Source organism: Pseudophryne corroboree, chromosome 2 (genome assembly GCF_028390025.1).
Source record: "Pseudophryne corroboree isolate aPseCor3 chromosome 2, aPseCor3.hap2, whole genome shotgun sequence".
Taxonomy (NCBI): Eukaryota; Metazoa; Chordata; class Amphibia; order Anura; family Myobatrachidae; genus Pseudophryne; species Pseudophryne corroboree.
The window spans coordinates 682,761,531-682,777,506 of NC_086445.1; the positions used below are offsets into that span (position 1 = coordinate 682,761,531).

General features: G+C 44.3%; 1 protein-coding gene across 1 annotated transcript in view; it reads right to left on the bottom strand.

The window, feature by feature from the left end:
- Positions 1–9,673: 9,673 nt before the first annotated feature.
- The window catches only part of FAM72A (family with sequence similarity 72 member A), a 128,803-nt gene continuing 122,500 nt past the window's right edge, over positions 9,674–15,976 (bottom strand). The window contains exons 3-5 of the mRNA XM_063955163.1: positions 13,441–13,518; positions 12,694–12,818; positions 9,674–10,751 (exon numbers count right to left, since the gene is read on the bottom strand). Of these exons, the coding sequence (XP_063811233.1) occupies positions 10,651–10,751; positions 12,694–12,818; positions 13,441–13,518 (304 nt within the window). The 3' untranslated portion in view covers positions 9,674–10,650. The remainder of the gene's footprint in view (positions 10,752–12,693; positions 12,819–13,440; positions 13,519–15,976) is intronic.

The following is a 15,976-nucleotide window of genomic DNA, read 5'->3' on the forward strand; positions in this document are numbered from 1 at the left end:
ATACTGGCCTGAGGTAAATCGTTGCTAGCAGCAGTACAGTACAGCAGCAGTGCTGGCCCAGTACGCCCCTCACAGCGCTGCACAACTGTACCTCTGAGCCCTCCGGACGCAGCCTTACGGCGCTGCGCTCCTACCCTTGTGCCGCCATTCTCGCCGATGCCCGCTTATCGGGGCGCCGACGTCATACTCACCACCGTGATCTTCTGGCTCTGTTAGGGGGTGGCGGCAGTGCTGCGGGAGTGAGCGGTCGCCTAGGGGGCTTGCTATCATCACCCTTAGCAGCTCAGTGTCCTGTCAGCGGAGATAGGGGCCATTAACCTCTATGGTTGGATCCTACTCCCCCCCCCTCCCCTCCCAAGTCCCACGAAGCAGGGAGGCTGTTGCCAGCAGTCTCCCTGTACCTAACTCTTTAAAAAAAAAAAACTAAAAAAAAACTAAAAGAACTCTTAGGAGCTCCCCTAGCTGTGACGGGCTCCACCTGGCACATTTTTTAACTGAGTCTAGTAGGAGGGGCATAGAGGGTGGAACCAGCCCACACTATTAAACTCTTAAAGTGCCCATGGCTCCCAAGGGACCCGACTATACCCCGTGGTACTAATGAGGACCCCAGCATCCTCTAGGACGTAAGAGAAAACACAGGTGTGTCATGGTCAGTTACAGGGCGTGTATCTGACATCAGCTACAAGCTCCTGCATACAAAAACATGGCGCCTGTGTACAGGGCCGATTCTTGCCCTTGTGGCGCCCCGAACAAAAATATAGGGGCGTGGCTTTATATGGGGGCGTGGTCAGTTACGCCCCCATTTTTCCCCCTTGAAGCGCCGCTGAAAGAAAAAAAAAGAAAAGAAAAATTTATACTTACGATACCCGCTCCTGATTCCAGACCGCTGCAGACCTCCGCCGGCGCCGCTCTTCTCCTCTCCTCGGATCTATGGGAGAGATGTCAGTCATGACGTCTCTCCCATAGCACAGCATAGACACTGGAGGTCAATAATGACCCCTAGCATCTGTGCCACAATGCCGCACAGCAAAGGTCCTCTCCACAAAGGGAAACTAGATGCGTAGCGTCTGGTTCCCTTCGCAGTGGGGGGGTACTGCAGGGGGCACAGGGGCGGATCTTGCCATGGTGCGGCGCCCTCCGGAAGGCGGCGCCCCGGGCAAAAGTCCTGCTTGCCCGTGGCAAGATCCGCTACTGCCTGTGTAACTACTGCTGGGTCCACTCTCGGCAGCCATAAACATACTTGATCAGTCGATGTTTAGCGTTCTTGTGTATAGGCTGCATATATGCAAATTGCAAATGGGTTACATTCACTCCTGTGGGCATCTATTTTCATTTGTATGCAGCAGCTTCACTTGCTAATATTAACAGTTGCGTAGCGTAGAAAATTGGAATTTCAATTGCATTAAGGTGCATACACATGGAGAGATTTTGACTATGAGCTATTTTGACTGAGCGATTTACCTTGAACTTGCAGTAGAAGATTTTGAGTGTGCAAGTGATTTTGGCTATGGGAGATTTAGACTAACTCATTTATATAGGGAGATGTTTTCACTTTTCCAGCGACATAGTCGAAATTGATTTGCCTACATAGTCTATTTTCCATAGCGATAGCGACCTGGCGGGGACACGCATCGCTATCGCTCGCTGTGTACGCACAGAGCGATATGCACTAACGTTCTTAGCGATTTTGACTATACAGTCAACATCACTGAGCCATATCGCTTCGTGTGTACACACCTTTAGTAAATTAGGCCCAATGTTGACATTATCAATGATGACAGATCAAATTAGGGTTAGGCTGCAATTAAGGTTAAGCTAAACTAGGACTGTTGACATTCTGACAGTTGGCATTCATAATTTCAACATCCTGAAAATATTGATACAATGTCAGTGTCGACATGTTAAATGTCAAAATTCAGACCATGTTGACATAATAACTGTTGACATTACCTACCCATATAAGAAGGTGACATGGTACATGAAATATGCACATTTGTACTGTGCATGTGATAAAAATGAGACATCATGTGTGACTTCCCACTGAAGCCAAATGGAAAACTCTCCCCAGATAACCCCTGACCTACATGCATTCTTTCACACAAATCTGCTAATTAGCCATCACCAATACCAGAGAGGAATACAACAAAAAACTTAATACTGTAATGTATCTTTAGAAATGCAAATATATTATTATTTAATATATAAATGACATACTTCCAACAATACAATTCTGCAAACAAATAGTATTTGATCATTGCTGATGTCAGAGACTGACAACAGGTATTACAGCTAATACAATGCAGACTGAAATGTAAAGACTGATTGCTTAAGATAAGTGCATTATCCATCATGAGTGTGGTATAATAGATCTACACAATTTTGATAGACAGTCAATAGGTCGACCCCATATGGTCAACATGCAAAAGGTTGACAAAGTCAAAAGGTCAACCGGTAAAAGGTAGGTTTAAAGTCGACAGGGTTAAAAGGTTGACACAGCTTTTTGAGCAAAATGTGTCCATTTTACAGTCTGCTTGACATTTTACACCTTGTGTGCTGATACAATGGCAAGAAGGAATAGAGTCTTCCATGTGAACCTTTTCAGATCCACAAATTCCAAGGGTTCAAACAGTGAAGTCTATAAGACCTGAAGCACCAAAGACAAGGGAGGTTGTATCCTGAGAACTTGCTAGAGAGGTATAAATCTGCACAGGATATGATAGTTGTAATATTTGTGTGTCAATTATATTAATAGACCAACATAAAGCCTACTTAAATAAGATTAATTCAGCAAAAGGTTGGTGGTGCTCCCGAAAAATAGTTCAGTAAACTATAAAACAGAGGGTTTGGTCTTTTGAAAGGACAAAAGACAATTTATATGCCTTTTCCAGGGCACACTTTGAAAATTGAAAATGTAGAATTGTTAAAATTTAACTTTTATTAGAATATACTTAAAAGGAAGAGAGCAAGCGTTCAAACTTAGATAAAAGCACTAATGCTGTGATAGTAGGAAAGATACTAGTATAGGTAGGCGAAAATATATATTCTCCCTTATTGTGGGAGAAAAAAATACCTACGGTACCCAGTATTCCCTGGTGGTTTCCAAGATAAGACGAGATTGGGCATACTCAGTGCGGTCTGACCGTAGGTGAATAGATCTCCAATGCACACACTATTACAAGCGAGTTAGGACCTGCAGAAAAATTATTCAGAATTTGATAGGTACTATACCTTGATTGTTCAAGGAGGCGGCTGGGGGGATATTGCTAAATAGGTAAAGTCACAAATATTTATGTGTGACAGAAAGATGTTTAGACCAAATCATGCCTATATTGGTTACAAATGGGCAGAGATGAATGGTACTGAATATATGTGTCTTGAAATGTGTGGGTTTTAAATAAAGATAATAGAGGTAGAAAAAAAGAGAGAGGAACCAAGTCTAAAAGTTCTGATACTTCTTCTGTTCGATCATCTGTCTCAACATCGAATGAGAGAGTGAACATAAACAGACAATGGTCCAGAAATGAGAATGAGGGGGTACTTCTGCTGTCCCTATAAGGGGTGGCGCTCTGTTACATAAGGCATTGCAGAGCGTCACTGTTAATCCTGGGATGAGAGGGTACCCTGAAATTCAAAGATGAAAAATAGGAAAGATTTTTATAAGCAGTGCATAGAGAATGGTGCCCCAAATCTTATAGGTAACCTTAGTTACCAATATGGCATGTTACAGAATTTACAAGTTCATGCCACTAACATAAAATCTGCCTCAGCTTGTTCACACCTTTGCAAAAAAAGGGGGGAGGGTATGTGGCAGACAGAATACATAGAGAGCCCAAAGAGGCTATTCACAAATTATAAAAATTGCAGTAATTAGAATAATTTATGGATTAACATTTAGTATAGGTATTAACTAAACATGACGCCTGCCTAATTTCCTATTTTTCATCTTTGAATTAAAGGGTACCCTCTCATCCCAGGATTAACAGTGACGCTCTGCAATGCCTTATGTAACAGAGCGCCACCCCTTATAGGGACAGCAGAAGTACCCCCTTATTCTTATTTCTGGACCATTGTCTGTTTATGTTCACTCTCTCATTCGGTCATTCGATGTTGAGACAGATGATCGAACAGAAGAAGTATCAAAATTTTTAGACTTGGTTCCTCTCTCTTTTTTCTACATCTATAATCTTTATATAAAACCCACACATTTCAAGACACATATATTCAGTACCATTCATCTCTGCCCATTTGTAACCAATATAGGCATGATTTGGTCTAAACATCTTTCTGTCACACCTAAATATTTGTGACTTTACCTATTTAGCAATATCCTCCCAGCCGCCTCCTTGAACAATCAAGGTATAGTACCTATCAAATTCTGAATAATTTTTCTGTAGGTCCTAACGCGCTTGGAATAGTGTGTGTGCATTGGAGATCTACGGTCAGACCGCACTGACTATGCCCAATCTTGTCTGATCTTGGAAGCCATGCACTGCAGGGCCTGGTCAGTATCTGGATGGGAAACCACCAGGGAATACTGGGTACCATAGGTATTTTTCTCTCCCACACACAACGCATTGTGGGATTTATAGATACGTTTTGGATTATAGGTTCAATCAACAATTGGATTATATTGAGCCCAATGGAGTGACCTCATTCCCACACAATATTCTCCACTATCAGGAGATAAGGTTGATTTTTTGATCAATAAGGGAGAATATATATTTTCACTTACTTATACTAATATTTCGCCTACTATCACAGCATTAGTGCTTTTATCTAAGTATGAACGCTTGCTCTCTTCCTTTTAAGTATATTCTAATAAAAGTTAAATTTTAACAATTCTACATCAATTTTCAAAGTGTGCCCTGGAAAAGGCATATAGTTGCTCGTCTTTTGTCCTTTAAAAAGACCACACCCTATGTATCCTGAGAACTCCCTGAAGGAAGGTCTGGACATCAGGTATAAGAGCAATTTTACTTTTGAACCATCCTGAAAGTGCCGAAACCTGCACTTTAAGAGCCACCAAGTGAAGACCAAAGGTCCAATCCTTGTAGAAAGGCCAGGACTCTTGCCACCCTAAAGGTTTTAGGAGCGTGAACTCTAGGTGCACACCAGCTAAAGTACACGTGCCATATTCTGTAGTGAATCCTTTCCGAGGCAGGATTACGAGCCCTGAGCATTGTCTGCACCACCTGGAGTAAGAAACCCCTTGATCTCAAGAGGGATGTCTTAAGAGCCACGCTGTCAAAGACAGAAGAGCCAGGTTTGAGTGTAGACATGGTACTAGAATCAACAGATCTGGCCGTAGAGGCAGTCTGAGAGGATTGTCTACTGAGAGACCAAGGTGGTCTGCAAACTAAGGAAGTCTCGGCCAATGTGGAGCTATGAGGATCACGGTGCCTTTCTGTTTGAACTTGCAAAGCACTCTCGGAAGCAGTGATACCGGATGAAAGACATAATCCAGATTGAAATTCCAACTCACTGCCAGAGTGTCCACAAAAACTGTGAAGGGATCTCTGGTTCTGGACCCGTACCTCAGTGCCTTGCAATTGTGGTGTAATGCCATGAGATCCATGTCTGGGAGACCCCATTTGTCCACCAATATTTGAAATATTTCCAGATGCAGAGACCACTCACCGGAGTGTACATTCTGGCAAGTTAGGAAGTCCGTTTCTCAATTGGGAATTCCTGGAATGAACACTGCAGAGAATGTTCGAAGGTGACGCTCTGCCCAAGTGAGAATGCGGATACGTTGTTCATGGCAGCCCAACTGCAATTACCTCCTTGATGATTTATGTAGGCTACCGTGGTTGCATGGTCGGATTGCACCTGAACAGGTCTGCCGTGAAGACAATCCTGTGCCTAAAGGAGTGCTTTATACACTGCCTGAATCTCCAAAATGTTGATGGGCAGACGGCTGTCCTGTATTGTCTATTGTCCCTGAAAAGACTAGTGACAAGTTATGCTCCCCATCTGCGAAAACTGGCATCTGTGGTGAGAAGCACCTATTCCGGGATCCAAAGGGTACGCCCCATGTTCAAATGGGATGTGTGTAGCCACCATAACAGGGAATGCCTCCTGTTACAGTGCCATGGTCTGCGTCCTGATGAACTGGTGTTGGCCATTCCAATGTGGCAAGTTCAGACGCTGAAGGGGCCTGGGGTGGAAATGGACATATTCCACCATGTCGAAGGTGGAGACCATGGACCTGCATGGACAAGCGGATGGACACTTGCTTTTTTTGAAGATGGCTGCGCAGGCGGGTATACGTAAAGGGATGATATCTTGCTTGGTGGCAGCAAGATTCTCTGTACCCTGTGAATCTAGCATGGCTCCCACATGTAACATCCTCTGAGAGGGGGACAGAAAGGACTTTTTTAGATCAGAATCCAGTCAGGCACCTTTAGAAGGGCAATCAATGGTCAAACTGAGATGTAGCTGTAATGTGCTAGAATCAGCAGGTCCTCTAGGTAGGGAAGGATACGAACCCCCTGACACCTGAGATGTGCAGCCATAACTGCTATAATCTTGGCAGGGCCCAGAGGGCCAGTGGAAAGTCCAAATGGCAGAGCCCTGAACTGAAAGTGTTGCTGATTGACAGCAAACCTGAGGAAACACTGATGGTTGTGAGTAATAGGCACATGTAGGTATGCATCCTGGATGTCAAGGGAAACCATCAAGTCCCCAGGTTCCAAAGCCAAAACAATGGAGCGGAGGGTTTCCATGAGAAACCTGGGGACCATCATGAATCTGTTAAGCGACTTCAGGTTGAGTATTGGTCGAAAGGACCCATTGGATTTTTGAACCAGAAACAGTGTAGATAGAACCCTTTCCCCTGCTGTTGTAGGGAGACAGGTATTATTACCAGTGACGTGCGGTGGGGTGAGGCAGAGCCTTTCCTGTCCTACTAACGTCTGTGCCAGAGTTTTGACTGTATAAAGTATATGAAAAATACAAAGAATATGTTTAAAATATCTTCTTTGCATTATTCTAAGAATTTTTATAGCCAAAGCTCTGGAGTAAAAAGTCTATGGCAGGTGAGGCAGTGCCTCTCCTTGCTAACTTTTCCGCACATCTTTGATCAAAACTCACCAAATTTCCAGGAGTTTTTACTGATGCACCTGTGTATAATGGCCAGATGTACGCTTTGGGGTATATTCAATAGGAGTCAGATACATTCCGACATGCAGTTGTCGGAATAGATCCGACAACCCCTATTCAATGGACGGCCAAATCCAACTGTCGGATTTGGACGTCCTGTCAGGCCGCTGATAGCATACGCCAGGGGAGCAGAGAGCGGCGGCCGTGAGCGGGAGAGGCTGGCTGCTGGGGACATGTGTGGAGCTGGCAGCAGGGAGAGAGGTGCTGCGGCGGCGGGGGGAGCATTGATCGGCAGCCGGCGAGAGGTGCTGGGAGCGGGGGAACATGTCTGCGGCGGCGGGGGGAGGCGCTGCAGGGAGAGAGGTGCGCTGGCCAGGGACGGCCAGGCACCTCTCTCCCTGCAGCGCCTCCCCCCGCCGCAGACATGTCCCCCCGCAGCCTGCTCTTGCCACCGATCTCTGCTTCCCCTGCTGCCCGCAGCACCACTAGTCTCCTCATCTCAATCTGACTTTTTTTAAAGTCGGATTGAGATGGTCGGAAATGGGGCTAAAACCTGTCAGGTTTGGCCCAGCTTCCGATAATGCATTCCGACAAGTCGGGTTTCCCGACTTGTCGGAATAAACGGGGCACTACTGAATAGGTCGGAACTCCTTCTGACCTAAAACTGTCGGAAACTGCCGTCTTTCCGACAGTTATTGAATATACCCCTTTGACTCATATATTGCATGTAAATCTGGCTCTGGTGCTAGCCAGTGCCTCCTTAGCTATTTAGCTCACCGCATGTCCCTGATTATAACCCCTGATTATAGAAGGCAGTAATTAGCCTGTTGAAGATCCACAGCTTTTACCAGATCTGCTAAAAGACCTATACTAAAAACTGCTAGGGTGGTCGCCTCTGCACCCAGGCGTCTGTACTAGTTTGACCTGATCGCTAGGGTGCTTTTTATGAATCCCTGCGATCAAGTAGTCGCTGCCTACAGGGGGGAGGGGGAATTTGCTGTGCAGGTGTGCGATCGCATGTGCAGGAGAGGTATACAAACAGACGTTTGTGCAGTCTCTGCACAGCTCAGGACTTACTCAGCCGCTGCAATGATCAGTGCCGGAGCAGACGTCGCAAATTCTCCCTTCAAACGCCTTGTCCCTCCTGCGTTTTTCCGAACACTCCCTGAAAACGATCAGTTGCCACCCACAAACGCCCTCTTCCTGTCAATCTTCTTGCGATCGCCGGTGCAATTGGATTTGCCGCACCATCCCGTCGCTCCCCATCGCTGCAGTCCGTTGCGCCTGCGCACTGCGGTTCATACGCATGTGCGGTTCATTACTAATCGCCCGCTCTGCGAAACTGCACAGCCACAATCAGGTCTGAATTAGTCCCCAAGTTTCTGCAAACTGAAGAAGTCGGCCTGCCACCCTGGGGACCCCAGGAGGATTCCCTTATCGTCATGCAGAGGATCTGTTGTCCAGCTCAGAGGCGGGGATTGTTTAGATCCAGGCTTATTGGACTTGTAGGAACTGGACTTTTTAGGGAACAACTGTCCCTTAACCTTTCACTGCAGACAAAAGGACCCAAAGGATGATGTTTTGGCCTTGGGAGCCACAGCCGAGGGAGAAAGGCTGTCTCCTTAGAAGCAGCGACAGTGGCTACTATCCTGTCCAGCTCAGCACCAAATAGAATATTCCCCGTAAAGGGTAATGACTCCAATTCTTTCTTGGAATCGGAGTCCTCCCCCCAGACGCAAAGCCGGAGCACTCTTCTAGCAGCTACCGAGGTTACTGACACTTTACAAGTAAATATTCCTGTGTCAGGGGCAGCATCCCCAATACAGGAGGCTGCCTCCCTAATATGAGAAATGCAGGAGTGCTGCTCCTTGGTAGCATCCGAGTGAAGACTGTCCTCAAGTACATCTGCCCAGCCTTCAATAGCTTTGACAACCCAGTCTGTAGCCATAGTTGGATGTGTAAAGCAAATCATATAAGAAAGTTTGAAGCTGCTTAACAGCAGCTCCCCTGTCTAAAGGTGCATCTGGTTTCTGCGGGCACCAAATGAAAACTGGATAGCCTGGGGCTGGGGTATAGGGGAGGAAGGCCCAGTGCATTATGGGACCTGAAAGTTTAAGTGTTTAGTGCCCGATTCTCTCCAAACCACCTATACCCCATGGTAAATCCTGTGGAGCCTATGGATCCTGAAGAAAAAATGATAAAAATCCAACAAACCTGTGTTGACCATTTGTGTGTCAACCATTGTCATGTTGACCTTAGACACAGTTGAACTTTTCACCATGTCGACCTATTGCAAGTTGACCATATGGGGTCAACCTATGTCTAACTTGACACTGTCTATCTATACATTGGAACGCATCCATCATGCGGGTCATTTAAGTACAAACATTGGGGCAGATGTATTAACCTGGAGAAGGCATAAGGAAGTGATAAACCAGTGATATGTGCAATGTGATAAAGGTACCAGCCAATCAGCTCCAAAATGTAAATTTAGCAGTTAGGATCTGATTGGCTGGTGCCTTTATCACCTTGCACATATCACTGATTTATCACTTCCTTATGCCTTCTCCAGGTTAATACATCTGCCCCATTATTAGGACAGAAACATTTAGGATGTGCATAAAGAAAAAGCTACAAAGGATTATCACCTGGAGATTATGGGCCTAATTCAGACCTGATTGCACCTCTGCAAATTTGCAGAGGTTTGCGATTGGATAGTAACCGCTCAGCCAGAGTAAAAATCTGCCCCGTGCAAGTTTACGTTTGCCGTGCACAAAGCTTTGTAAAATGCCGGTCAGCTGCAAATCCATTCACAACTAACTCACCATCGAATGAATTTTCCAGTCTGTGCGTAGCCCAGGACTTACTCCTACAGTGCGATAGAATCAGGCTGATCATGCCAGAGTCGACGTCACATCCCCTCCCTGACACTCCCAAAAAATGGCCAGTTACCACCCAATCAATCTGCGTACGCCTAGCAATCAAAAAAGACGAATGATTGTTTCAGTTTGACCTCACGCCTGCACATTATGATCTGTACGCATGTGCAGTCATTCGATAATCGTCCGCTTTGCGATTTTGCACAACAGCAATCAGGTCTGATTAGGTCCTATGTTACGGTCTTGCAACTTTTACTATGTTAAAATAATAATTAAGTAAAAGTTGCAGTAGGGCATGCACATATGAATAAATTAAATGTCACATAAAGGAGGATGACCCCCATAATAAAAAAAAAAAACGATCTATGAGGATTCAAATATTCTGCACTGATATTCAGATATAACAGACAGCCACATTTCATGGCCTGTAAACTGTAGTCGGACCTTTAAATATAGGAGGCAGAGCAGTAAAATTGATCAGCATTTTCTCTAAACCAATTCTTAGCATTTGTAAATCCTTAGGGGAAAGGAAATTCTTCATCACATGGACTGTCAAAGTTTGTTTTTCTTTCTGTGCAATCCAGTGGCTGTAAGAAAATACTGGGCCAATGTAGACAACAAACCTTTCACTAGTGCTTTCACCAGTTGCTCTGCTCAGCGAGATCCCACACTATCTGAGACATAGTTCATGCTCTTCTTCATACACACTTAACAACCCTTCATGTGTTTCATCTGTATCTGGCAGGTCTCTCCACAGCAGAATGTCCACACCTAGTAACACCAAAGTAAGAACAGACATTAGTAAAAATATATGGTACAGAAATGATTGTTCATTAAATATCACAGAATAATAACATACACAAGATCTTTATTTTAGGCCTCAATTACACCTTAACTACTTAACTGGCACTAACGTATGTGATACGACCACAGCTAGGAGAGCGTCATCTGGCCAGGTCGTATCACATACGTCGGTGCAGCCTCGCTATCGCACCCCCCCCCCCCACCATCTGTACGGAGGACTTCCTGCTCCTGCTGCAGCCCCCGGGAATGATGTTGCAGTCTGTGACCACAGACATCAATCCCAAAATTGTGCCCCAGAATGCTGTGCGAACGACACTCCGGGGCGCATGCACTGGAACTAAAAGTGTAAGGACGGGAACGGGCTACCACACGGGGGGAGTGTATGATGTCCCACAAAAATATGTATGAATGTATGTATGTTTGTTCCTCATAGGCTCCTACATGGCTTGATGGATATGGATGTATTTTTATATGTGGACCGTTACATCCAACTTAAATACTGTAAAAATTAAACTCGGGCATTGCCGGGTACTGTACTTCAGCTGGTTTTATAATAAAATCTATTTTGGAGTGTGTTGTAGTACCCTTTTTATATCCTGCAGAGGACACTGTTGTCTATATAAAACAGTGAATGGAAGCATCTGGCTTGGAGAAATGCTGTATAAAAGTTTGCTCATTCTAATTCAGAAGAGGCACAATGTAAGAAAACAATATAAAGAATTACATGCAAATTGTAAATCCCCCTGGTTACTGCAATCTGTCCAGATCTCTCACTGATCATAATTATTTCCTCACATTGTGCCAGTATGCATGTTGCTATGCCATTTCAATCAATATTCTTCCCTTTGTCAATGTAGACTGCTGGTTATCTTCAGAAGACACTCTCAGTAATGTGCATGTACCCACTAGTTCTGCAATAATGTAATTTCGTCTAGTGCGCTGCTTGATCGCCTGGCTACCTGCTTTCCAACGCACTGTATTACAACTAAATGGTACACAGGGTTCTAACCTTTTGCTGCAATTACTTTACAGTCAAGTGAACCTTTAGAGCGTTACAAACGGCTAAATGTAAAAGGACATTGTGTTATGTTGATTTAATCTCTGCTTCTGTGCACACATTCTAATACATCTGCCAACTAGTGTCCCCAGGAATGCTGAACATGTGTAACTTGGCAGATCCCTCCCGCACTGATCACAGGCTTGCAAGCCCTGTTTTATCACCTGTAAACACCTGTAAATGGAAGACTACGGAGCAGAAAACAATGGCTCCTTTAGAAGCCGTCTCACTGCGCCAGAATAGTGTGCTCTTAAAATCCTTGCGTTTAGATAATGCTTGTTGATTTATAATGGAACTGTGAATTAAACAAATAAAGGATATCTTTGATTATATTTAATTTCACAATAAAAAAAATGCAGACGTGTTCGGAAAAATAATAGCAAGAAAATAAGAAATAGGTTTGCATTATTAAAAAATATGATTTCATGGGTTTCTTTACAACATATATGTTTTATTTTACGGTGATATAACTTCAGGAAATTTGAAAAGGGGGGAGCATGTCCCACCTCAGGTAGCAGGAAGCGGCAGCACATGACTGGCGGATAACATCACAGGTCACCTTCCCCACTTTTACATTTCTGTCAGATACAGTGACAATATTTTTGCATTATTTTTGCATTAAGGATGGAGAAGCTGAACTAAAAACAAATTATTAATGTTATTATTATTATTGTGATACATTTAGTACCTGCTGATACTTACACAAAATGGAACTTGTTCAATTTACATCTTTGTGTCGGATACTTACCACAGAGGTAAAGATACATAGAAATGGGAAAATAGAACAGTAAATAGTCATAAATGACCAAATCTAAAGAAAGTGAGCCTCCAATCGCTCAGAGCCGTACTTGCCTGATTGGTCCAGGCGGTTGATGCTGTACACACACTGGCTATGGAACATCCAGAAGTGGCCATTATTACAGGACAACAGACAAGGCAGACATGGAGCCACCACATGGTAACCAACATCATTACCACTAGGATTGTGAAATAGAGAAAGAAAATGAAACATTTTAGAGTAATGGGTAACATTATTAGGTTTAAATTGGATTACACACTTGGACCCCAAATTATTCTATTAGTTTAGGAGAGTTATAACAAAAGAGAGGAGATTTGCGTTTAGCTAGCTATCCGAAGAACATATTTAACCATGAAATCATTGCTTAAATATTTATATATATTGCAAGATATAGGGGGGAGATCCATCAAGTCTCCTAAACAATGGAAAAGTTGGCCATAGCCGTGGGCAATTTCTCCATCTGACTACTTTTTAAATGATTGAGGCATCTCCCCCATATTTTTAATAAAATAAACTAGAGATGAGCGGGTTCGGTTTTACTCGGATTTACCCGAATCTCCTTATTGGCTCAAGGACGTGACGTGTTTTGGTTAGCCAATAAGAAAAATCCAGGAAAAAAGAACTTGCACTAATTCTGGCATTAAGAACCGAGTAAATCTGAACCCGCTCATCTCTAAAATAAATATTCATTGTTTATTTAAAATAAACATTCATTGTTTATTTTAAATAACAAAATGTATAACGATCAACCGCTCTGAAAACTATAATATATATGTAAGGGCAGAAAGAAGAACTTTTACCATTTTAAGCAAGCAACATTTTTCAGCTTGCACCTGCATGCTTCTAAATAGTAACAGCTCCCGACAAAGTCCACAGTACTAGAAAAAAAAGAGAGACAGAGGGGTAGATTTATTAAAATGCACATAAGGTTCTTTATAAGCAGGGTCCCGCTTCACCGCATTATCGTGGTGAAGCGGGACCTCTTTTCAAGTGAATTTACTAACCCTGCCTTGTTCGTTATGGGAGCACGTTATCTCACCCTTCTGGTGATACGTGTCCTCCCATAACATGCGTCCGCTTCGGCTGCAGTATCTACTTCCACGCCTGCGCCGTCCAGTAACTCCCAGCGTGCCTTTCGGGAGTTAAGCTGGCGCATGCGCACTTTCATTCTGTGGATGCCGGAGCTTGTCGTGTGTGTAGGGGGAGGAACTGCTTGTACACCCACAGCGCTGGATCTGGGAGGCGAAGAGGAGCAGGGTAGGAGTGACTAACGTTCGGGCACACCGAACGTTCATAAGTTAGCAAGCTTATCGGTGTTCTATCTAACAGATAGAGGCGCCGATAAGGCAGCGGGCGCATAGCGCCCCAGCCTTCTATACCGCATTGCCGGGATACTACATCAGGGGATGCGCTATCTGCGGCACATAACGTGTGCAGATAGCGCTTTAACCCCTAAAGAACTTTAATAAATCTACCCCAGATTTCCATATGGTGAAATATAATCTTTATGGTAGACTTATCGCTGATAACTCTATTCCTCCTAAGTCCACAGGATAACATTGGGAATATGAGGTAGCGACAGTGGATTGTCACCAAACGATCAAAGCTTGCGGCCTCCCAGAATGGGCCCATCCCTATATCCCCGCCTCCTGGCTCTGGCAAATCAGTTGTTTTCCCAGTGCTCAAGGCAAGACCATCATAAAGAACCATAATCAGGCAAGAAGAACACACATGCACACCCTTCCATACAAGAAGGAAGAAGTTAGTGAGTGAAAGAATCCTCAAATTGGGTGCATCAGGGTGGGATCCCTGTGGATCCTGTGGACTTAGAAGAAATAGAGTTATCAACGGTAAGTCTACCATAACAATGACTTCTCCTGCAGGGTCCACAGGTTATCCACAGGATAACATTGGGATGTCCCAAAGCAATTTAGTGGTGACCGGACATGAGAATCCTTCGCCCAAATTCAGCATCCTGAGAGGCAAAGGTATCAAAGGCATAATGTCTAATGAATGTGTTCATGGAAGACCATGTGGATGCCTTCCATATCTGTTCTGCTGAAGCACCATGTTGTGCTGCCCATAACAGACCTATCTTACGAGTAGAGTGAGCAGAGACATTAGCCGGAACAGGGAGATCAGCTTGAGAATATGCTAATGTCATTCGAAGCCACCTCGCCAGTGTCTGCTTGTCAGCAGGCCATCCTCTCTTGTGAAATCCGTAGAGAATGAAGAGAGTGTCTGTTTTTTTTGATGGCACTGGTATGATCCACATAGATCCTTAAAGCACAGACTACGTCCAACGATGCATCTCCCACAAAAAGTTCCGGCCCTTGAAAGGACGGGACTACAATTTCTTCGTTAAGGTGGAATTTAGACACCGCCTTAGGAAGATACCCAGATCTGGTTCTGAGAACCGCTCTATCTGGATAAAAAAAATCAGAAAAGGAGGGTGACATAACAAAGCCTCTAAATCTGAAACTCTTCTAGCTGAAGCAACGGCCCATAGAAAGAGAACTTTAGCTGTCAACCATTTAAAATCCACTCGTTTTAGTGGTTCAAATGGGGCAACTTGAAGGGCCTTTAGGACTAAACTTAAGTCCCAATGAAACTGTAGGAGGAACAAAAGGAGGTTGAATGTGCAGCATTCCCTGGAAAAAAGTGCGCACATCCTGTAGGTTAGCAATTTTCTTTTTGAACCATACAGTCAATGCTGACACTTGCACTCTCAAGGAAGCCACCCTTAACCCGTTGTTCATTCCTGTCTGAAGGAATGCTAGTACTCTGGAAACTCTGATAGACCTAGGGTCAAATTTCTGGTCACTGCACCATTGAATATAGGCTTGCCATATTCTGTGATGAATGCGAGCTGATGAAGGTTTCCTTGCTCTGAGCATAGTTTGAATTACCTGTTGTGAGAATCCTCTTGCTTTCAGGATGGAAGTCTCAAGAGCCACGCCGTCAAAGACAGTCGATCCAGGTGCTTGTGATAGCAAGGACCCTGAGCCGGTAGATCTGGACGTTGAGGGAGTAGGAATGGAACACCCATCGACAGCCTCTGCAGATCTGTTCACCAATGTCTTCTGGGCCAAGTCAGAGCCATTAGTATCATGGAGACCCTTCCTTGTTTTGCCTTTCGCATTACCTTAGGTAACAGGGCGATGGGTGGAAACACATAGGCCAGATGAAAGTCCCATCTCACTGACAGGGCATCCACAAAGATCTAAGCCTTGTCCACAGTTTTCATTCCGGGAGTTCTAAACTTCATTACAGGATGCCTTTAGGTCACGTGACCGCAACTTCAATCACGTGCTCAGAACCAAATGGGTGCGCTAA